General features: G+C 47.7%; 1 protein-coding gene across 2 annotated transcripts in view; it reads right to left on the reverse strand.

The window, feature by feature from the left end:
* The window catches only part of Myo5c (myosin VC), a 92,154-nt gene that overhangs the window by 56,783 nt on the left and 11,857 nt on the right, over nucleotides 1-23,514 (reverse strand). Inside the window, exons 2-10 of one of the 2 annotated variants that reach the window (XM_045161098.1) lie at nucleotides 22,429-22,539; nucleotides 17,193-17,358; nucleotides 16,869-17,013; nucleotides 15,448-15,462; nucleotides 15,306-15,363; nucleotides 13,750-13,893; nucleotides 12,525-12,606; nucleotides 9,959-10,066; nucleotides 4,118-4,224 (exon numbers count right to left, since the gene is read on the reverse strand). In XM_045161098.1, coding sequence (XP_045017033.1) covers nucleotides 4,118-4,224; nucleotides 9,959-10,066; nucleotides 12,525-12,606; nucleotides 13,750-13,893; nucleotides 15,306-15,363; nucleotides 15,448-15,462; nucleotides 16,869-17,013; nucleotides 17,193-17,358; nucleotides 22,429-22,539 — 936 coding nt within the window. Of the gene's footprint in view, nucleotides 1-4,117; nucleotides 4,225-9,958; nucleotides 10,067-12,524; nucleotides 12,607-13,749; nucleotides 13,894-15,305; nucleotides 15,463-16,868; nucleotides 17,014-17,192; nucleotides 17,359-22,428; nucleotides 22,540-23,514 lie in introns of both variants that reach the window. The other variant, XM_004662479.2, reaches the window with a different exon arrangement.

Below are 23,514 nucleotides of genomic sequence, written 5' to 3' on the forward strand. Positions count from 1 at the left end.
GTGGACACAGTCCCCAGGTTTCTTGCTGCCCTTCACATCACACACACCCTGGCAAGTCAACAGTCAGATTGAGAGGGGGTTACAGTTAGGGTGACTGGACCTCTGGAAGTAAGAAAGTCTGCACTTGCTAGAAACCAAAGATGACCTGACTTCTTACCGCTTGTTTAGTTCCCTAGACCTCTTTCTCCACAAACATCGTGGTTCAGCCCTGGAATTTAGTGTCAGGGCTAGCCTCTTCCTGAGACAGCCCCTAGCCCTAACCAACCAGCTGGCCCTCTGGTTCACCAGAGCGGGAAGACAGCCCACCACTATAAGGTTATAAATACCTTTGTAAGGGGAGGGCAGGCTCTGACCACTTGGGAATTTCCAGCGGTGGGTGAGCTATTTCCCTTGGCTGGGCCTGGGTTGGCTCCGCCCAGGCTCAGCAGGATTGAGCAGTGGGGAGGGCCCAGAGCCCTTACCCTCCACATGGGTTCTTTATCCCCTCCAGCTCCCCACATGGCAGGAGCTCCTTGATCTTTCCTTCCTCTCTCTTCTTTCCATGGTTTTCCCAGACCCTCCACGTGGGATCTCTAGCCTTTCCTTGGCTCTGTACTTCCCTCAATAAACATAATAATTTAATAATTATCCTTCTCAGCTTTTTGAAAATAAAATTCGTTGATTAAAATTAGAAATGAACCTAGGGTTTGGGATTCAAGGACTTCCCTGGGCCCCCACACCTCCTTACAGGATGTGCACTCACCCTTCCCCACCTCATCTGGTCAGGGTCTGCCTGGGTGATCTGATCTGGTAGGTGCCTGTGTGTCATGTGGTTGGTGGACAGACTGAGGGAGGCTCCCTTGCCTGAGCTAACTTATCTGACAGGAGGACTGGGGTGGGAGACCCTCCAGGACGTTCCAAGCGAACCTTCTCTCCCCAGCCTGGGCACAAGAGCTGTCCAGCTGGCTTGCAGATACAAGGAGAGGTGCTGCCATCTGTCTCCAGCGAGTGTTCAGAGGTGCTTTTGTCACTTGCGTAGGGAGTGTGACTCCGTGTGACTCAGCACCACCCTTCCAAGGCAGGCAGCATCTCCGACAACCACGTGAGCCATGTGCCTGCACTGTTAAGGCATCAGGATGTGGGGGAGGAGGCAATCTAAAGCGTCCTGTCGCCTCCTTTCTCCTTCCACCCGCACCCTTCTGCCTGGCACGACAGCACAGGCTGCTTCTAGTTAGTCTAACCTCCTAGCCTAGCCACGGAGGCGACCGGCAGAGCTCCTGGCTTCCTTCCTTCTAAGAAAGAACCAAGCCCTAAAAAAGAAAAAGAATCAGCTAGAGGTGCTGCATACTGCTAGAAGGAAATGCAAATAGGTAGCAGGGTTTTTTTTGTTTTGTTTTGTTTTGATTTTTAAAGAAGAAAGTTTCATCCAAACTTAACTTGTCTGAAATTCTATGTTCTTGATATAAATGTGTGTATGTGGGTCCCAAAGCTAGAACCAATACTTACAAAATGGGCATTCTTTTTTTTTTTTTAAGGCGAGCACCACCATGCTCAGTTTGACTTTTAGGGTTTTTTTTTTTTTTGTATTTATTTATTTGAGAGCGACAGACACAGAGAGAAAGACAGATAGAGGGAGAGAGAGAGAATGGGCGCGCCAGGGCTTCCAGCCTCTGCAAACGAACTCCAGACGCTGCGCCCCCTTGTGCATCTGGCTAACGTAGGACCTGGGGAACCGAGCCTCAAACTGGGGTCCTTAGGCTTCACAGGCAAGCGCTTAACCGTTACGCCATCTCTCCAGCCCAAAAATGGGCATTCTTTGATGACGTGTCTTAGAGGCCTTTCTCCTCTAAAACACTTGTCTTCACCATGACCTTCGTGAGACAGAGCTCATTGTGATGACATCTGAATGGAGATTATGTGTTTACTTCATGGGAGCTCGAGAAGAAAAGGGCAGAAATTTTCTGGGGTACATGAGCAAAGAGCTCAAGTGCCAATTATACCCTGACCCTTGTCTGAGAAGTACCTCCTAGCATCCAAGAGTGTGTCCTTGTGAGAGCCGGACATGGAGGTGGTGGAAGGGCACTGAATGTGACAGCGGGCAGAGAAGAAGGAAAAGCACCTCCTGGCCATGGCCACAGGTAGGGTTGGAGCAGAGGAAGCTCTTCTAAGTAACTGAGCCAAAAGGCATATGTTCCACTCCGCATGGCTGTCTCGCATAGGTACCAGATAGCTAGGAAATTGCTGGTTGCACAAAATTACCAAGTCTCATCAGTTATTTTGGGGACAGGAATATAGACATTATTATCATCTGAATGTTTAGTGTGCTCCTCAAAATTCAGGTGTGGAAGCTACCAATGTGTGCCGTTTGAAGATGACACCACTGGGATATGACTAGCGTTAGGTGAGGTTTCAGGGTAAGACTCCCATGATGGGATTAGTGCCTTTGTAAGAAGAGGCATCAGATAGCCCTCTCACCCTTCCCAGGTTGAACAAGACAGATATGTTAGTCCAAGGTCATTTTGTGCATCACAGAAACATCTTTTAATATTTATTTTCTTTTTTCCATGGACACCCGTGATCCTAACCGAACACATAAGTCCCCAAGAATTACTATTTGAAGTATTATATAAAAGAAATGCAGAGCCAGGCATGGTGGCGCTCACCTTTAATCTCAGCACTTGATAGACAGAGAGAGGAGAATCACTGTGAATTCAAGGCCACCCTGAGACTACATAGTGAATTCTAGGTCAGCCGGAGCTATAGTAAAACCCTATCTTGGGGGAAAAAAGCCCCAAAATTATGAAAAACAAGGGCCTGGGAAGGTGGCTCAGTGGTTAAAGGCACTTGCTTGCAAAGCCCACTGCCTCAGGTTGAATTCCCAAGCCATCCATGTAAGCTGGACTCAAAAAAGGGGCTTAAGCATCTGGTGTTTGCTTGCAGTGGCAAAAGGCCCTGACATACTCATACACAAATACGTGCAAATAAATGAAAAATTAAAAAAAGAAATGCACTAAATTTGGGTAGGAGAGATGGCTTAGCGATTAAGGCACTTGCCTGTCAAGCCTAAGGCCCCCTGTTCAACTCTTCATATCCCATGGGAGCCAGAAGCACAAGGTGACGTAAGTGCGCAAGGTTGTACAGGAGCACCAGAGGGCACATGTGTCTGGAGTCCAACTGCCGTGACTGGCTCTGGTGCACCAATTCTCTTTGTCACAGAAATAAAAATAAAAAAACAAATAAAAAATAAAGAAATGCACTGAATTTAATCTTGTGTCTGTTCAATAAAGAAATCTCTCACAGGGCTGGGGATGTGGTTCAGCAGTACAGCTCTTGCCTAGCATGTGCAAGGCCCTGAATTCAATTCTCAGCCCTGGAAAAAAACAAAACAAGACAGAGAGAGAGAGAAAGAGAGAGAGAGAGAGGGAGGGAGGGAGAGGGAGAGAGGGAGAGAGAGAATCACAAAGCTTACATGGAACACGTTCCCAGAAAGGAAGCCTGTACACTGACATGGGAATGGAGAAGCTGTCCGGAGGCAGACGGGTCCTGGTGTTGTCACAGCCTTGCATGATCTGTGACACACAGCCTCACCCTGGCCTGGGTACAGACAGCACCTCCTGCCTCCGGGGCACTGGCTTCTATCTCAAGCATAACTCCTCTCAGAGAGGCATGATTGCTTCCTCCTCTGCTTTTGGCCTCTGCCCACTGCTGTCTCACCACATAAGCTGTCCCTGAAGGCTCTACACAAAAGGCACAGACCCTCTGCAGCCCAACTTTGCTTATTTTCCTTTGTAACAGCCACTACCAGCTTCCAGAGTCCATGTTAACTGTCTCCTTCTGCCATTCCCCAGATCACATGCTGTAAATCCAGGGTTTCTTATTTGGTTCAGTTTTGTTTCCAAGGACTACATTAACTCCCGGCACACAATAGGTTTCAGAAGTATTAGTTGAATAAAAGAACACAATAGGAAATACTTCCCCCCACTGCGACAAGGGGAGGCAGGCAACCCTAGAAACCCTCTTCCTCGTTCCTGCTAAACCAGTCTGCCCAGCAGGTCCAACTGTGCCTGACACTCAGACACACAGGCTGCTGAGCTCCTGACCACCAACCTTGGGACAGTGAAGTGAACATGAATCTTACATTGACCGAGGACCTGTCGTTGCCCACTGCAGTGATCTGAACATTTCCCAGGTGCAGGATAGCGGCCAGGACCTTGAAAACATCCATCTGGAAGTCCTCCTGGAAGCCTGAAGGAAACATTGCCCAAGTCAGGAGCACTGCCTTTCTTTCTGGAAGTCCTTCTGGAAGCCTAAAGGAAACACTCCCCACGTCAGGAGCACTGTCTTTCTTTCTGGAAACCCTCCTGGAAGCCTCGAACTCACAGCGATCTTCCTACCTCTGCTCCCGAGTGCACCACCACACCAGTTTTGGCTTGGCTTTTATGAGGGTGCTGAGGATCTGAACTTGGATGCTCATGCTTGCAAGACAAGCACCCATGGAGCCACCTCTCCAATCCCTAGAATCCTTTTAAGTGAGAAGCTGGAGGGGTCAGTTCCAGCATACCAACTTGTGTAGACCAACACAATGAGACCTCATGCCCCTAGGCCTCTGGCTGGGTCTGATTAATGGGAAGCCCTGGGAGGAGATGAGCAAGGATAAGGAGGGAGGTTCTGAGCCTGGTTTCCCTGGCTTCTTCTAAGAAGTGGTCCCTGCCTGGCTGGATGGTTCCACTGACACATCCTTGCTCCTGACCTGGTACTGAGTTTACCTAAATTCCACTTCAGGATCCTAAAACAACCCTGAGCTCAAACAGGTAGGAGGACAGAACAGCTTTGCCATTGTTCCCAGGTCCCCACTGGCCCTGGTGGCTCACCCTGACTTCACGCACATCTTTGTGTTGTCCATAAATAAACTGCCTCTTTGGTCCTACTGTGAGTTTGCCACGTGCTACCCTCTGAATCCTCAACTGACCTATGTGGAATATAAGTTGTGACTGGAGATCATATGCAGTTATCATGAGGAATCAGCACATTTCCTGGAGCTGAAAATAAACCTGGTGTTAGGCAGACCATGCGTCTACCTGTCAGCAGTGGGCTGGGCTAGCCTGTGCTGGCCAGGATTCCAGCCGGGGAGTTAGTGTCACCAATGTGAGTCAGGAGTGTGGGGAGACACTGGGACTCCACATCACTATCTGAGCTCCCTGCTCCATGCTGGAGAGGAGAGCCTCTTTGGCTCTCCCCAGGCTCTGGATATCAGAAAAGAGTTGTTGTCACCTACACTTCTCACATGAAGAAACCTGGAATACTTCATTAATAGAAAAGTCAGATGCCTAAATAATCTGACCTTGCAAATCCACACCCTCCAAGGCTCTGGGAACACAGTGGACGAGGTAGTGAAAAGAATGTTAAGAGGGGCTGGAGAGATGGTTCAGCAGTTAAGGCACTTGCATGCAAAACCTAATAAGCTGGGTTCAATTCTCCAACGCACATGTAAAAGTGACACATGCATCTGGAGTTCATTTTCAGTGGTTAGAGGCCCTGGTGGGCCAATTCTCTCCACCTCTGCTTGCAAATAAATAAATAAAATATTTTTTTAAAAAAGAATGTAAGAGCCAGAGGATGGGGAGAAGTGCTCTGGAATGTAAGAGTCAGAGGATGGGAGAAGTGCCTTGAAATGTAAGAGTCAAAGGATGGAGAGCAGTGCCTTGAAATTTAAGAGTCAGGAGATGGGGAGGAGTGCCTTGAAATGTAAGAGCCAGAGGATGGGGAGGAGTGCTCTGGAATGTAAGAGCCAGAGGATGGGGAGGGGTGCCTTGAAATGTAAGAGCCAGAGGATGGGGAGGAGTGCCTTGGAGTGCTTTCTCCAGACACCAGTGGCTGCTGCATTCATGACCTCACAGTGGCTGTTGATACCTGCACAAGACCTGGATGATACCGGACCCATAACATTCAATCATGGATGATGAAGAAGGACAAAAAATATGACATCAAAATAGAAGAGGGACTGTTGAGAAAGAAGGGGTTCAGTGGAAGAGGGATCGGGGAGGAGGGACAAAAGGAAGTAATGGGAGGACATTCTTGACAAAAATACATTATGTGCATGTAAGAGAACTGTCAATAAAACATTTTCAAAAAGACCTTTCGAATCTTCTCTTCTTTAAGACTAAGTAAAACCAAAGTTAGAAAAGATGTTGAACTAGAAATAAATGAAAGATTCTGGCTCATTTGAGCCCAGGAGTCTGCTGTTTCCTGACTGGAGTTACTACCAGGGTGAAGGAGAGGTAAGCCTGAGGTGGCCAACATGATGACCTGACAGGTAAGTAAGAGATGAAAAGCAAGTGAAAGGCTAGGTTGGAGCCTTCATTCTGGCACCCCTACAATCTATCCATCATCCTCAGATAAATCCCTGCACCACTCATGCCTTCCTGAAACAAAAAAGTACAGTAGCCACTCCAAAGCCAAGTATGGAAGAAAGAATTTGAAACCCCAGGTGAGTAATCTTTACAGAGTCAAAGTCACTCTAGAGCAATGGTGGCCAGATCAGATGTCAGAGAGTGGCACCTGGTCATGTTCCTCGAGGCCATTGTGCAGGCTAGGTTGGGCTATTTCCCGAGATTTATTTTCATCAGAAATAACAGCCAGTGGCAGGGATCAGTGGATGAATCACATGAAAAAGAAAGGGATAGCAGAACAGAGCAAAGGAGCGACATCAGCACCTGTGGAGAGACCCCAGGAGGGGACGGAGGGAAGGAAATACGGCTTTGGATCAGCTGTGTCCTGGCACTATGCATGCCTCATGCATCATCCCGTTTCACGCTCACAACACCAGGGAAGGCACGGTGTTGTTCACACCACACCAAGGAAGAAAGGAAGGCATGGAAGGTCGGGGATTTACTCAGGACCACGTGAGGTAGCAAACAAGTGGCCTAATGCTCAGTTGCCCAGGTTTTACTGTCTCTGTATCAAGCCACACCAATGGAGGAATCCATACTAACTGATTAAGCACACATAAGAGTGCACACACACAGGCCAAATGCACACACATATGCATACATGTGTGTGCATGCACACATGCACACTTTCTTTTGCTGTGCTGGGAATGGAACCCTAGGCTTTGCACAAAGGCAAGCATTCTACCACTGCGTTTCCTTTTTTGAGACAGGGTGTTGCTATGTAGCTCAGGCTGGCCTCAGATTCAGGATCTCACTGCCTTCCCAGTGCTGGGATTATAGATGTGTAGCACCACATCTGGCATCAAGCATGTTTTTATAAAAAAAAATGGTGTGCCCAAGTGTGTCATAAGCCTATATATGATTTGATTTAGGCAGTCTGCCTTGAAGCCAACTCTGCCTAAGAAAGATAATATGCCAAGGCTCAAGTAAAAGGGCGCAGTTTGTGGGCAGCAGGATAAATAAGGTATTCACATTGTTAGAAGAAGCTCTATTCCATGGTCTCTTCCACAGTGATGGAAACACGCTGTATCTATGCTAAGTAACATGGCAACTACCAACCACCAATGACTATGGGCACTTGGAACATGCCCAGTACAGCTGAGGAACTCAACTTTAAATTGTACCCCACCCTGATTAAATCTAAATGTACAGTCACTTTGGGCTGGTGGATCAGTGTTGGACAGCATAGGATCAGACCAGCCCATCAACACAGTATGAGACCATTGCCATGGGAGTGTGTAATGACAGTTTCAAGGTGGCAGTGAGTCACCTAGTCACATGCCTGAATCCATTCCACAATAACGATGGACTGCTACAACTTGTTAAATTCCACCTTATTGGGTATGGAGTCCCTAGGGGAAATCCAGGTTTGAAGCTAAAAGAAAAGGTCTGTGGACCTTTTCAAATATTTCATGAAGCCACTGAAGAGCTCACCAATCATACACCGTCTGCCAACTAAGGCAGATTAGCCATTGTTTTTCTGTTATTTTTTGTAGGGCTTTCAGTATGACGAACCTCTGCTATTGCATGAAAACAGCTAGACAATATGTAGACCAATGAGGACAGCAGTGTTCCAATAAACTCTCACTTATAAAATAATCCACTCAGACTGGAGAGATGGATTCTTGGTTAAGGCACTTGCCTGCAAAACCTAAGGACCCAGGTTTGATTCCCCAGTACCCACGTAAGCCAGGTACACAAGGTGGCACATGATTCTGGAGTTTGTTTGCAGTGGCTAGAGGCCCTAGTGTGCCCATTCTTTCTCTCTCTCTCAAGTAAGTAAATAAGACATTTTAAAATAGTCCACTCTGCTGACCCTTGACAAGGGACGTTGTTTAATGATTCTTTTCATTCAGTGAATACTGATCTCCCACGCTGACACAACAGGCCACAATTCAGAGACCATTTTCAGATAATACTTTTTACTCCCTAAACATCCCTAACTGTGGCCCCTGCCACACCACCCAGTGTTGCTGCACTGTGTGGCTCCTTCCCTAGGAGTCTGGCCTGCTGACTTTCTTTTGATCTTCTAAATAGCAAAAATCAGTAGTTCTAAGCTGGGCTTGGTGGTGCATGCCTTTAATCCCAGCACTCAGGAGGCAGAGGTAGTAGGATTGCCATGAGTTCAAGGCCACCCTGAGACTACAGAGTTAATTCCAGGTCAGCCTGGACCAGAGTGAGACCCTACCATGAAAAACAAAACAAACAAACAAAAAAATCAGTAGTTCTTCCATGTGGCTTCTGACAGGGATCATGAAAGGTCTGACAGATTCCATCTGAGTGTCTCAAATGGCTCTGGAAGTAGCTAAATGGGATGTCAGAAGCCCATAGCCTTGAGAGCAAGGAGCTGTGAGGATGCCATGATGAGATCAGTGGTTCTGGCCGCCCCAGCTCCCATGGAGGAGCCCAAGGAGCCAGCCCTTGCAATCATCATGTACCCAAGATGTACTCAGCTGGGCCTAGTAAATCCAGAGTCATGAGCTATAATAAGAAACTGTCATTTAAGCCAGTAAAGTATGGGAAACAGGAATAGAAAAATGGAATAAGGGACTGGAGAGATGGCTTAGTGGTTAAGTGCTTGCCTGTGAAGCCTAAGGACCCCAGTTCAAGGCTGGATTCCCCAGGACCCACGTAAGCCAGGTGTGTCTGGAGTTCTTTTGCAGTGGCTGGAGGCCCTGGTGAGCCCATTCTCTCTCATTCTCTGTCTGTCACTCTCAAATAAATAAAAATAAACAAAAAAAATTATTTTAAAAAAAGAAAACTGGAACAACTAGATATTTCCAGTCTTCCAATGACATGTGAGGGGCCACAGACTGATTTCATGCCACGTGAAAAATCTGGAGTGAATTCATGACAAGTGACTGAGTACTGTGGGAGGTCTGACTGCCAAGCAATGACAGAAATCATCAGGCCAGCGTCTCTGACAACAAACTCACTGGACACAGGGTCCCTCTTCGTAACTGGTGGAGGGGCTGCTACTCCACCTGGTCAGTGGAGACCCTGGCCAGTAGCAGCCCACAGGAGGTGGGTTGCTATGCTCCACTCCACCTCTCTGTAATGTGGGGGGCAATGTCTAGGCCCACGTGTAAGGATGGGACTAAGGAGAGAGGCAAGTTAAGTGCTCAGGACAAATCTTGCACTTTTGTGCCTCGAGACCCAAGAGTGAGAACGTCTTTCTGACCTCAATCCCGTCTCAGACCTGCTGCTGTGGAAATTAGTGAAAAATAATGTATACTGTGTGTGATGTAGTCATCAAAAATTACTGATCTCCAATGGTGGAGGAAATTTTCATGGGAAGAACACGTGGTGGAATATATAGATGTTTTTGTTGTCTTTTTGAGGTAGGGTCTCACTCTAGCCCAGGCTGGGCTGGAACTCACTCTGTAGACCCAGGCTGACCTCAAACTCACAGCATCTTCCTACCTCAGCTTCCTGAGTGCTGGGATTAAAGGTATAAACCACCACACCCAGTTAATTTGTTTCTTTTTAAAGCATGGCCTTGCCCTTAGATAGGAAAAACTGTCACTTACCCAGTAGTGTGAATGTCTTCTGGGTCTCCACCATGTCAGCTCTGTCGTTCACACCCTTGATGACAGTATTGCCTCCCATTCTTGTATAGTTAAACTCTTCTGCACTCCCTGGAACAAAGAGTTCAATTAATTCTGCCTATAACTGAGAAATGGGGGCACATGTGGTTATCAGAAATAAGAAGGAAGGGGTTGGGAAAATAGCCCAGTGGTTAAAAGCACTTGCTTGCAAAGCCTGATGGCCTGGGCTTGATTCCCTAGAACCCATGTAAAGCCAGTTGCACAAGGTGACACATATAACCTAGATTTTGTTTGCAGTGGGATGAGACCATGGAATGCCCTTTCTCCTTCTCTCTCTGTGTTTGAAAATAAAAAAAAGAAGGGAAGGCTGGCATGGTGGTGAATGCCTCTAACCTTAGCACTCAGGAAGCTGAGGCAAAAAGATTAAGGCCAGCTGGGGCTATATGTCCTAAAAAGAAAAAAGAAGGGGAAAATAAAGAAATAAGAAGAGAGTTTATACTTAATGGTCTCTTTCAAACATTTTATAAATGTACAATAGAAACTGAGGCTAAGCCTCAGGAAGTGCAAGACTCACTCAAGGCTCCACAAATGCAGGCCTAACTCTAAAGTTCATGTTCTATGTTCTTGTATATAACATTTTCATGCAGCTTTATGTAAGCTTATTGAACATGTTTGAGATGTGCAATCCAATGGGTTTTGACATAATATGCCCTTATAAAAGATTACCACAATTGAGACAATGACATGTCTGCTTCTATTATGTAAGCAGGGACGTTCCAGAAAGTCCTTTTACATGACTATATGCCATGTTCTGATAGGTGGACCTTCATGTGAGATCTGCAGAAACTTAAATTCCGAGCGTATAAGCAAACTATCCTAAACCAGAGAGTGAGTTCAACTCCAACATACTAACAAATCACCTCTGATGATTCTCACTGACTGCCATAGACAAAATGCCATAGTGGGTCAGCCATGGAGTGTAGATAATTATCACTACAAATCATGGCTGCTGTCATTAAATGATGAGAGGGTGCTTTGTTTAGCCGGACATGGTGACGTACACCTTTAATCCCAGCACTCAGGAGGCAGAGGTAGGTGGGTTGTTGTGAGTTCAAGGCTACCCTGAGACTACATAGTGAATTCCAGGTCAGCCTGGGCTAGAAAGTGAGACCTAACCAAAACAAAATAAAACAAAAAACCAAAAACAAACAAAACAAAAAGACAGGATCTTCATGCATGTTAGAAAAAAAACAACTACCTAAGAGGAATAGTATTCAAACACAAATGAGGGGCTGGAGAAATGGCTCAGTGGATAAGAACACTTGCTAAACAAGCATGAGGACCTGAGTTTGATCCCCAGGAATTGTAAAAACCAGGGCCTGGTTGCACATTCTTGTAGCTCCAGTGCTGGGAAGGGTGGAGACAGGAGGATCACAATGACTCCCTAGCCAGCCAGTCTAACAGAAAAATGGCGAGCTCCAGGTTGAGTGAAAGACTCTGTTTCAGGGAAATAAAGTGGGAGAGTGATAGGGAGGACACCTGAAATTCACCCCAGCTTCTACATGCATGCATGCGTGCACACAGGGTGTGTGAATCTGCATGTACACATGTGCACACTACATGCACACACACCACGATATACTACGCTCCCCGCCCTACACAAATGAAAGTTGGGGCCTTACCACAGTAGATTCCAGCTATGTGTGTTGGGGCTTGCATATTCAGGTGCTCTAACTTCATGAGAACAATGTTTTTGTTTTGATTTGTTTTGTTTTGTTTGTTTTTTGAGGTAGGGTCTCATTCTGGCTCAGGCTGACCTGGAATTCACTATGTAGTCTCAGGGTGGCCTTGAACTCACAGCAATCCTCCGACCTCTGCCTCCTGAATGCTGGGATTAAAGGCGTGTGCCATGAGAACAATCTTGGCAAGGAGCTTCGAAAAGGACCCTGCAGCTGCAGAGTGTCTTATCCTGAACCTCAGCCCACCCCAACTCTAATCAACTTTCTTTCTTCTCTGGCTGATCTAGAGCCTTTTAATGTAGCCCAAGCTGGCTTCTAACTTTTGATTATCCTTTTGGCTCTGTCTCCTGAATGCTGGGATTACCTGTTGTCAACTTGACAGGATTTTAGAATCACCACAGAAACAAATCTCTAGGAATATTTGAGAGGGAGTTTCTAGATTAGGACCCACCATAACTATGGGTGGCACTATGCTGTAGGATGGGCTCCCAGCCTGACTGAAAAGTTGGAAGAAAGCTAAGCTTCAGTATTTGTTGTTCTGTTTTAGGCGACCAACCAGTGGTCTCAAGCTCCTGTGGCCGCCCCTTCCCTTCCATGATGGTTGTAACCTCAAACTGTAAGCCAAAACAAACCCTTCTTCCCTAAAGTGTCTTTTGTCAGGTCTTTAGTTGTAGCAATGAGAAAGGAAACTAACACATAATCTTATTCTTTAGATAAAATAATTTAGGTTGTGTTATAATAAAGAAATTGATCAATTAATTTTACCCCCCAAAGAAAAGAAACCTTCCCATCTGCCATCCATCACTTACCCAGTTTAAGATGTTTAAATTCTGACTGCTGGGCAGATGCACAAAGCTGATAGAAGATATGATAATTCCGCTCGTTTTCTGACTGTAAAGTAAAGGCCTCACATTACGTCAACACTTTGTAAATGAAATGCCAGGTTTTTACCTAGAGATTCCAGGTGACTAATGGACAAGAAATTCTCAGGGTGGACACTGACATCTATGGCCAGCCCACAAGCAGGCCCTCTCTGCTGAATGAGACCTTGGTGACTCGAGATCACCTTTCCAGTAGTGACTGGGAAAATGTTATTAAGTGAGAAGTCGCTGGGCTGGGTTGGCATGGTTCACACCAGCAAGAACTTTTGAGAAACTTCTGTGATGTAGCTCAAGGACTCCTGTTGTCGGCCCTGAACCAGCACAAGGTTTTCCACATTACTGTTGGAAAAGCCTTTCTCCTCACACCCCCCCTTCCAGTTCCAGTCTCATCTCTCAGTAACAGCTAGCAGCTTTGCCATGCTCAGTGTGTGTTCTAGAAAGATAAACTCAAGTTTTAAACAATAAGGATTTAAAAAAATAATTAAGAAGTGCCAGTCTTACCTGCATTCACAACACTCTAATGAGACCGTCAACTTCTGTTTTTGGTCTTGTTTATATTTTGTTTACTTATATTTATTTATTTGAGAGCAACAGGCATAGAGAGAAAGAGGCAGAGAGAGAATGGGCGCGCCAGGGCCTCCAGCCACTGCACACGAACTCCAGATGCATGCGCCCTCTTGTGCATCTGGCTAACGTAGGACCTGGGAAATCGAGCCTGGAACCAGAGTCCTTAGGCTTCACAGGAATCGCTTAACTGCTAAGCCATCTCTCCCGCCCTGGTCTTGTTTTCTTGAGACAAGGTTTCACATAGTCCAGACTGACTTTGAACTTGCTAAGTAACTGAAGACTCCCTTGAACCTTGGATCCTCCTACCTTCACTAGCTAAGGTCTATGATTACAGGTGTGTATCACCACACCCAGTCTATGTGGTGCTGGGATCAAACCCAGGGCTCCATGCATGCCAGGCAAGCACTCCACCAACTGAGCTATATTTCCAGACCAACTTTTCTTTCTAGTAAACAGAAAGGGCAACACAAACACAGGAAACCTTGATTCTTCAAGTCACAGATCCATGGAGGTTGTCTACTGACCAGACTCTTGTAACACTATTTAAGGAGCTGGGACCGAGGGAGCTTAATGCTGCCATCCTTACTTGAAAGACAACTCTGGATTTCTCCAGGAGGTAGGTTCTCATGTTGGCACCTATGATCTGATTCCTCTCGTCGAAGCTGATCTCCGTGTATTTCCCAAACCGACTGCTGTTGTCGTTGCGGGTGGTCTTGGCATTTCCCACAGCCTGTGAAACACAGAGCTCAAAGTGACCCAGGCAGTGTTCAGTAGCACCCTTCCCCAGGCACTGGCGAGTCTGTCTAGTGAGGAGGCGGGAGGGAGAAGACAGCTTCAGGTTCATGGTGTAAGGAGCAGCACACCCAGCCAGGCCCTCCCAGGTCCAAAGAGCTTGCACCCTGGGTGTCTTGGCCCTGGGGCCCATTTCTGCTGTCTGTGTATCACAGAAGTTACTTCATGTTGCCAAGTCTCACTGCCTCTGTGTGCAGTACGGGAATGTCAGCTTCTTACTGCTGTGGCCTGATGCGGTCGCCCACAGCCATGCACTGAAACCCCAACACTGTGAGTTCTATCAGGAGATGTGACCCTGGGAGGGTGGAGACGCTGTGAGCGGAAGTCATGCCCATATAAAGAGCCCTTGGCAGAGGACTCTCCTGTTCTTTCTCAGCCACTGGAGGACCTTGGGAAAACGGCTGCATGGAAGAGAGCCTTCACGGCATGCCGGCGCGCGGCCGGGACCTCAGCCTCCAGAGCTGGGAGAAGTCAGCCTCTGCTGTGTATAACCCAAGACTGTGGCACCTTCACTAGAAAGGGAGTAATATAAAGGACTCTACTTAGCTAGGCACCAAGCAGTAAAGAAGTCCAATTAACAGTGGAAATTCTTTATTCACTCTTCATCCCAACCTTCCCCTTCCAAGTAACTTCCCTATTCAGACTTGCTAATCAGCCAGAAAAACTGCCCTCCCCTACTTCACTGGCCTGATTTTTGCTCTTCAATACCACTTCTCTTAAGCATCCTCCTTTGGAAGTCTAGGGGTCAGCGGCTGTACTGTTGTGAGCTTCCATCAACCCTCTTCTCATTGTGTGGGACATCCAGGGCTGGCATGTGGGTCCCTTTCCCACGCATTCTAGGTACCCCTTCTTCAGGGCACTGAGTGGTGGCCCCACCATCCCCTGCCCAAGTTAGTGGGAGGAGGGAAAGTGTGCATGCAGTGAGTGCCCACGTCTAAGAGGCCAGCGTTCTCCCCATGACAGATTTCAGATTGTCAGTGTGCAAGACTCTGGAGTACGTAACAACCAGTTCATGACAGCTGGTGCCAGCTGGCAGGAGAGCGCCTGTGATCTCCATGTGGTTGTGGTTGGGGGATTTCTCCTGGGAATTCTGTACATACAAGGGTCTCAAAGTTTGCTGGTAGAATTTCTAGTTCAGCAGGCAGAGGAGAAGAGCCCTGGAAGCCATCATTTCCACCCACCTCCCCCAAATCAGAACACAGAACTCACATTCCCACTCTTTCCCACCCTCACATCTTTGATTTTTAAAGGTAGGAATGCGTCAGCAAGGACAGCTTCTAAGAGAGCATCCCACGCCTCCATGCCTCCCCCACCAGCACACCGCTGCCCGGCCCTCAACGGCAGACCCACCTCAGTTATGGGGTTGCACGCCAGGACTTTGTCCTCCACGTGGGTGCTGCTGCTTGACCTGCTGACAGTGGCAAAGTACCTCATGGCATAGCGAGCAGACACTGTCTTCCCAGCTCCGGATTCCCCACTTACGATTACTGACTGATTGCTACCGTTTCTAAACAAATACACAAGAGGGTTCTAAAGGTTAACTTATTGCTATTAAAAAGACAGTATAAAAACCAGGCATGATGGCACTCGGGGCATACAGGCAGGAGGATCAGGAGTTAAATGTCATCCTTTGCTACACAGGATGTTTAAAGCCAGCCTGGTTTACACGAAACCCTGTATAAAAAGACTATTTTGAGAGCAATGATTCAATATATATTTGGGAACACATGTGCTCTATAAGCTTACATGCTCTGTTATATAACTTAAAATTTAAAAAAATGAATTAAGCTTTTCATGCCATGACACTGATATATTGGGCAAGTGTGACACGCAGCCACTGGGCTGCATGTGTGACAGGACAGCTATGCATGTGGTCCAACACATTTGTGGCTGACAATGTTATGTCACAATGTCACAAGGTTGGACACCCCTGAGTGATACCCTGGGTGCACACTTTACAAGTGTTCTCAGTTAGCTTCACAAAAGTCCAATAGTGATTCTATCTGCTTTGCTTGTTGGGTAAAACCGAGACTAGGTAGAAAGTGATTCGACCTAGAGCACAAAGCACGTGGCAATGCTGCAGGGAACCTTTAACACAGGGCTCTTAGCTCAACCTTTCATTTCAAAAAGAAGAAAAGGGCTGGGCATGGTGGCAGATATCTTTAATCCCAGCACTCAGGAAGCAGAGGTAGTGGAATCATTGTGAGTTCAAAGCCACCCTGACACTACACAGTGAATTCTAGGTCGTCCTGGGCTAGAATGAGACTCTACCAAAAAAAAAATAATAATAATAATTGGTATAAAAATTAAAAAAATAAAAATAAATAAATAAAATGCAGTGAATTCATCCAAAAAAAAAGTTGGTGGTGCTGAAGAAAGGAGGGGAGGGAGGAGATTCTATTTATAATGGTCTAGTGTATATGTGCAGAGAGGTTATTAATAAAAAGCTAAAAAGGGGGCTATAGAGATAGCTTAGCAATTAAGGTGGTTGCCTGCAAAGCCAAAGGACCCAGGTTTGATTCCCCAGGACCTACATAAGCCAGATGCACAAGAGGGCACATGCATCTGGAGTTCATTTGCAGTGGCTGGAGGCCCTGAAGCACCCATTCTCTCTCTCTCTCCCTCAAATATAAATATATAAATATAAATATATATATATATATTTATATTTATATTTAAAGCTAAAAAGGAAGGAAGGGTCTGACTTATGACCACCTAGAAAGAACGAAACCCAGGAAAAGGTGTGGACAGGTCAGCTACATTCTGACAGTCCCTGCTGGTCAGCACAGGCATGTCTTCAGCAAGTACCCACTCAGGCTTCACAGCCCATTTAGACAGCTCCCTCCACTGTGAGGGCCAGGCAAGCACAGAGGGCTGGAAGACCTGGAGGAAGGCCAGCCTGGAGCAAGCTACCTGGCCATCTGCTTGTAGGCCTCTTCTGCCACAGCGAAGATGTGCGGGTCCATATCACCCATGTTCTGCCCACTGTAGGCGTGGATGATGGCATCTCCATATATCGGCAGCTGTTTGTAGGGATTCATGGCCACCAAGATGATTCCTGAGGAAAGAGGTGAGATGCAGTTACCAGATTCCTCCAAGGCCTACCCCACGTCTTCCTCAGTGGTCCATCCGCACCCTCATGGGAGGTGGTTCCCTTATCCACACTTCATTTCACAACAGGCTCTCTGCGCTTGGGTGGGTCACACCCTCGGGGTGCTCAGAAACCGCTCTCCTTACCGCTGTAGGTGTAGATGAGCTTGGACTCTGCAAAGCGGATCCTGAGGCTGTGCAGCACGGCAGGCTCATGGAGATAGCTGAGGGCCGTGAGGTCATTCTCGCCAACGAGGACGTCAGGGTTCCGAAGCGGAGGCAGTGATCCCGGGTCAACCAAGTAATCCAGCTCCTGTGAATGAGGATGAGCCTGAATCTCCCACACATCTCCGCTGAGCCGCCCTCCTTCCCAGGCCACTTCCCATTAAGGAGTCACTGACACTAAAAGTGAAATTGTTCTTCTGTCTCACTATGAAGTCTAAACTAATCTTGAACTCTCAATCCTCTTGCCCTGCCCTCAGTTCTGGGATTATGAGTGAATGTCATCACACCTGTCTTAGAAACTTCTTTAAATGTGCGTGTGGGGGGTATGGGTACATGTGCACATGTGATGCATGTGGAGGCCAGAGGACAACCTTGGACACCATCCTCAGGAATTCCACCTATGTCCTTTGAGCCAAGATCTCTCACTGGACTGGCCAGTAAGCCCTGAGGACCCTCTGTCCCCTCCTCCCTAGTGCTGGGATTACATGATGTCACCTGACATTTTGATGTGGGTTCGGGGTAATACTTTATTGATATTTTTGGTAGGGTCTTGCTCTAGCCTAGGCTGACCTGGAATTCACTATGTAGTCTTAGGGTGGCCGCAAACTCTCAGCGATCCTCCTACCTTTGCCTCCCGAGGGCTGGAGTTAAAGGCATGTACCACCACGCCAGGATTTTTTCTTTTTTTCGGCAAGTATAACTTTATTCAAAAATCTGGTTGTGGGCTGAGATGGTTCAGCAGTTAAAAGTGCTTGCTTTCAAAGCCTACTGGTCCAGGTTCAATTCCCCAGTACCCTTGTTAAGCCAGATGCACAAAGTGGTGGGTGCATGCATCTGGAATTCATTTGTGGTGGCAAGAGGTCTTGGCATGGCTCTCTCTCTTACAAATAAATAAAATTTATTTTTATTTATTTCTCATTTATTTTATTTTACTTATTTCTCATTAAGTAGAAACTATACGGACACATCACATGTTGGTACCATCATTTCCCTCCTCCCTGCCCCCACTCCACTGAGAGCCCCCTCAGTGAGATTGCTGGTATTTACCATGGAGTTGTGAAAGCAGCGGTCATTGTGGGCGGGGCAGAATGTCTCTGGATAGTCCCTCCCACCCCGTGGCTCCTACAGTCTTTCCGGCCCTTCTTTGGTGTGCTTTAAGTGTACTTTCTCAGCAGCTTCTGGATTTCTGCTTTGGTGCATTTTGAGTGTCCTCAGTGTCTGTCTCCATCACCCTGGCCCAGGTTGTCAGGCTCGGAGTAGAAGCAGCACCTTGCTCGTCCCTCTGTTTCCTCTGTGGTTTCATCTGGGCCCTGGCTGCTGTGCAAGGCAGCAATCTATTCTTGTCTTGTTGATAGATTTTGGCTGTCCTCAGTTCTTGCTGCTTTCTGATTCACCCCCCCACCGCTCCCGAGCTCTCGCATGGTCATGAGTCCATTTTGACCTGTAAGTCCCTAGAAACTTTTAAGCAAAGCAAAAGAGACATTCTCTTCTAACTACTGGAATAATGAAACATGAAAAATGGGAGCCAGGGACCAGGGTGCTGGCTGTGTGCCCTGTAGAAAGCCACTCATCCTTTCTGGGTCTTCTGTCAATTGTGAAGAGGGTCTGGACCAGATTAGGGGTCCTCAGGCTGAACAGGCCTCAGTGAGGGGTGCCAGACAAGTATATGGGCAAGGACCTAGGAGACCCACCCCAAGTCAACCATGGGGCTCCACTTGTATGTGGCTTCACTGGTGGGGCTGAGGAAGTTTTCACTTAAAAACGGATGCTTTGGGGCTGGAGAGATTGCTTAGCAGTTAAGCACTTGCCTGTGAAGCCTAAGGACTCCGGTTCAAGGCTCGATTCCCCAGGACCCACGTTAGCCAGATGTACAAGGTGGTGCACACGTCTGGAGTTCGTTTGCAGTGGCTGGAGGCCCTGGCATGCCCATTCTCTCTTTCTCTCACTATTGCCTCTTTTTTTTTTTTTTTTTTTTTATCTCTGTCGCTCTCAACTAAATAAATAAAAATGAACAAAAATTTCTTTTTAAAAAATGGATGCTTTGACCTGTAGTCCCTCTGGCTGTAAAGCTGCTCAGCCTCTGCTCAGATGACATGCTTGGGAGTGAGAAGTGCTGAAGGAGCCCTTGTGGGTGGCGTTCTCTGGGCCAGGACCTTGGTGCAGTAACAGCTTTCTGCTGGACAGTCCCTGTCATCTGCCCTGAGCTGGTGACTCCCTGGGCTGGCCCTTCTTCTTAGACTTGAACTTCCTGCTCAAGGAGCAGCTGCTGAGCAGCGGGATGGACAGGGAGGTCAGTGTCCCTTTTGACATCCATGCCTCAGGTGACTGGACCCTCCCAACATAATAGCGTTACAGCTCCTCCACCCTATTTCCTGATTGTGGAGGCACAGCTCCAGGAGGAAAAGGAGTTCCCGTGAGCTTGCCCAACCAGCCTGTCTACCTTCCCCCTTCCCAAACTGCCTGCCCAGGGTCAGTCAGTAGGACAGGCTTCCTCTGGACCCCTGGGCCTGTACCAAGTCCTTAGTACTGTTTCATTTACTCCTGAAAGCTGCTTTGAAGACAGTGGGATTCCCTCAATGAACAGTGAATGAGACAGGGCCAGGAAAGCATGGTTATAATGTCTCCATGCTTGCTGGAAGCCCCAGAGCTTGGCTGGCTGGTGGGTTGATTGTTTCACATCAGATGAGCAGAAAGTCTAGGACACTTTGAGCCGCTTCTGCTGACCAGCCCCAGGGAAGACCTACACACATGGGCCTTGCTACCACAGTGCTGCTTTGGAGAATAAAGTCAGGAGGCTTCTCAGTGTAACCTGTACATCTCATGCTTTTGTTTTTCTGTTTTAAATTGAAAACCCCCATTTCTAGTTCAGCCATCATGTGTGTGAGAGAGAAAGTGAGAGTCAGCAGACTTTGGGGGAGGAGAAAACACGGAGAACATGAGATTGGCAGGTGGAGGTAGAGGTGACATTCTCCCACACAAAGCAGGCTTTGTCCTCCATGGGGGCAGGAAGGGTTGAAGTAAAGAGTAGCTGGTTGCCTGCCATCCTCCCTGGCAAGGGGAACAGACACCTGGTGCTCTGCTGACATGACCCAGGAAGCTGTTGCCCTGAGATATTCCTCCCCAGACACACCACGTCTCTGTCCCCCAATCAGCACCCTGAACATTCTCAGGACCGCACTGAGCTTTCCTCAGAAAGAGCCAATGACAGGGCAGGGCAAAGCTACCCCACGACATGGCACTCCGGCTGTGTTCTCGAGTCTGCACATCACACAATCATGGTTTCTCTCTTTAGTAGCTGTGAAGACATGCCATCATTAATTCTTTCTCCTAAGTGGAAAGCACAGGGTGCACTGCACAGACTTAGCAAGCGGCAAGCCAAGAGTTAGGCCAGACAGCCTGACTCCAGAGGATGTGCCCTTCACTGCTATGCTTATCTCCTTCCAAGATCTCTGGAAACATCTCCCAGACGCAGAACTGTGTGACTGAAAATACTGTGTCCTCTGTGTGCGTTATAAGTTAATGTTCATGAAGTTTTCCCCAGACTACCTGTGTATCAGACAGGGGACAGATCTATGGTCCAGCTCTTGATTCTAAAAGTATAAGGACAACCCTGGCTGTGAGCCCAGAGGGATGCTATACATTTGAGATGGGGGGGGGTGGGAGGCAGATAGAGAGAGAATGACATGCCAGGGCCTCTAACCACTGCAAACAAACTCCAGATGCATGCACCACCTTGTGCATCTGGCTTTACATGGGTACTGGGGAATCAAACCTAGGTCTTTTGGCTTTGCAGGCAAGTGCCTTAACCTCTAAGCCATCTCTCCAGCAGATACAAAATCTTTCAGTGACTGCATAATCAAAAGTCACTGACAGGGGCTGGGGCAGTGGGTAAAGCACAGCATGAAAACATGAGTTCGATCCCTAGTACCCACATAAAAACGTCATATATGGTGGTATGTGTCTGTAACCCCAGCACTAGGAAGTATGGATCCATGGGTGGCCATGAGGGCCAGCCAGTATAGCTTCATGGGTGAGCTCCAGGCCAAGAGGAGACCCTTCCTCATAAGACAGTGGATGGCATTCCTGAGGAATGACACCTAAGGCTGTCCTATGGCCTCCACATGCAGCCCCACCCACACACTCATAGCCTGACACACTCATACATGTGCACACGTGCGTTAAAAAAGGTACTGGCTGCCTTTGAGAGAAGCTCCTTGTAGCACAAGTCACCAGAGCCCCTGCAGAAGCCCACGCTGACCTCTGACCATGCTGTCTCCCGTGTCTTCCACCCACCCACCCAGAGGTCCCAACCCTGACCTGGCTATGTTAGGCGGGACGTGCTCAGAGCAAAGGACCTAACATGATATCCATGCCCTCTAATAACCCCACCACCCACATTCCTGGGCATGATCGGGACCAGCAGTTTCAAGACACCCCTGCTAGCCAACGGCTGGTCCCTGTCCCTAGTTGGAGCCTTAGGAGACCTCTGCTTTCTCCCATCCTTGAAATAGTTACTTTCCTCAGCCTGCCCCTGGTTTCTACCTAGCATGTCATCGCCCCTTCCATACCCTTGCCTTTAAAAGACCTATACCTTAGGTCCAAGGTACAGCTTCTCTGGCCTCACATCTTGAGACCAGTAAACCTCACCCGAGAGCTGTGCCAATAAGCCTGATCCTCACATCGGTCAAGCCTTTCATCCGGTGTAGAAACCTGGGATATGTCGGTTTGAGAGAGCTCCAATTTGGAGCTAACAGGCTTGGTGCACACCAGGCTGAGCTTCTTGATCTCCTGTCTCCTCCTCCTTCCCATGTTCTACCTCCTTCTCTCTTCTTCTTCAAGATCATCCTGACCATGCTTTGGACTTGAACTACTTCCCTCCAAGCTGTTCCTTTGTGATCAGCGTCTCTGCTGAGACTCATGAACCACACTGGCTGCTTCTCAGCACTTGGCAAGCTCGGTGCAAAGGACGCAGACTGGAGGACCGACGTGCGCTCCATGATGCAGGCTGCGTGCGGGTCCCAATCCCATCAGGGTGTCGCCAACACCAGCCAGCCTTCCAAAGGGGTGCTCCTTCACCTGTGCTGTCCCTCAGGACCCTCTCCCCGTACCCCGTGCCAGCTTTACACATCATTACAGCTGTGAGCGACTGGGCTCTCACCGTTCCATCCTCCAGCAGCAGTCGCAGGGCTTTGTCACCAACTCTGTAGTCCTTTGCAATCACAGCAGACTTCCAAACTTCTTCAGGATCAGGAACCCAAACCCTGTTGTACTGGCCACAGAACAACAACATAGGCTTCATGTCAGCAAACCAAAACCACATAGCATGGCTCTGAAACCAGAGGTCTGTCTGTCCACTGGGCCAGTTACCACATTAAGAATAATTTGAACCGGGTATGGTGGCGCACACCTTTAATCCCAGCACTTGGGAGGCAGAAGTAGGAGGATCGCTGTGAGTTTGAGGCCACCCTGAGACTCCATAGTGAATTCCAGGTCAGCCTGGGCTAGAGTGAGACCCTACCTCGAAAAACCAAAAAAAAAAAAAAAAAAAAGAATAATTTGGAGGGCTCTAAGGAAATGGCTCAGTGGAAAAGCACTTATCTTAGTCTGGATCCCTATAACTTTTGTATAAATGCCAATCATGGTGATACACAATTATAATCCCAGCCCTTGGGAGACAGCTTGAGACAGGCAGGTCCCTGGAGCTCACTGGCCAGCCAGGCTAACCTAATTCATGAGCTCCAGGCCAATGAGATTCCCTGTCTCAATTTTTTTTTAAAGGTGGACAAGCATTCCTGAGGAACATCTGTAGTTGTCCTCTGGCATTCACACCCTGCCCCCACAGAATATTTGTACTTTTTTGCTGAAGAGGTAAATTTTAGTTCATCTATAAGGTACAGGGTTTACCAGCCTTGTTTTATGGGCAGAACTCCAAAGCTTCGTGAGTACACTGTCAAAATGGAAAGCCCGGATAGGAATGGAGAGTCCCTTAACAGAAGATGAGCACGTGTTCAGGGCGGCTTGGAAGTGGGATGCATTACAGGCTGGCTAGAAGAGAAGATGCACAGACATGTCAAAGGACAAATGTTCAGATTGCAGGGGAGGAAGAGGAGGAAGAGGAGGACAGACACTCACTGTAACATTCTTTCAACTTTGCTCATAACATCCTCATTTGTTTGCAGCAGCAAGAGACCATGGTACATGGTACATGGTAAATAGGAACTTAAAAAAATATCTTGGGCTGGAG

Source organism: Jaculus jaculus, chromosome 10, assembly GCF_020740685.1.
Source record: "Jaculus jaculus isolate mJacJac1 chromosome 10, mJacJac1.mat.Y.cur, whole genome shotgun sequence".
In the NCBI taxonomy this organism is placed as follows: Eukaryota; Metazoa; Chordata; class Mammalia; order Rodentia; family Dipodidae; genus Jaculus; species Jaculus jaculus.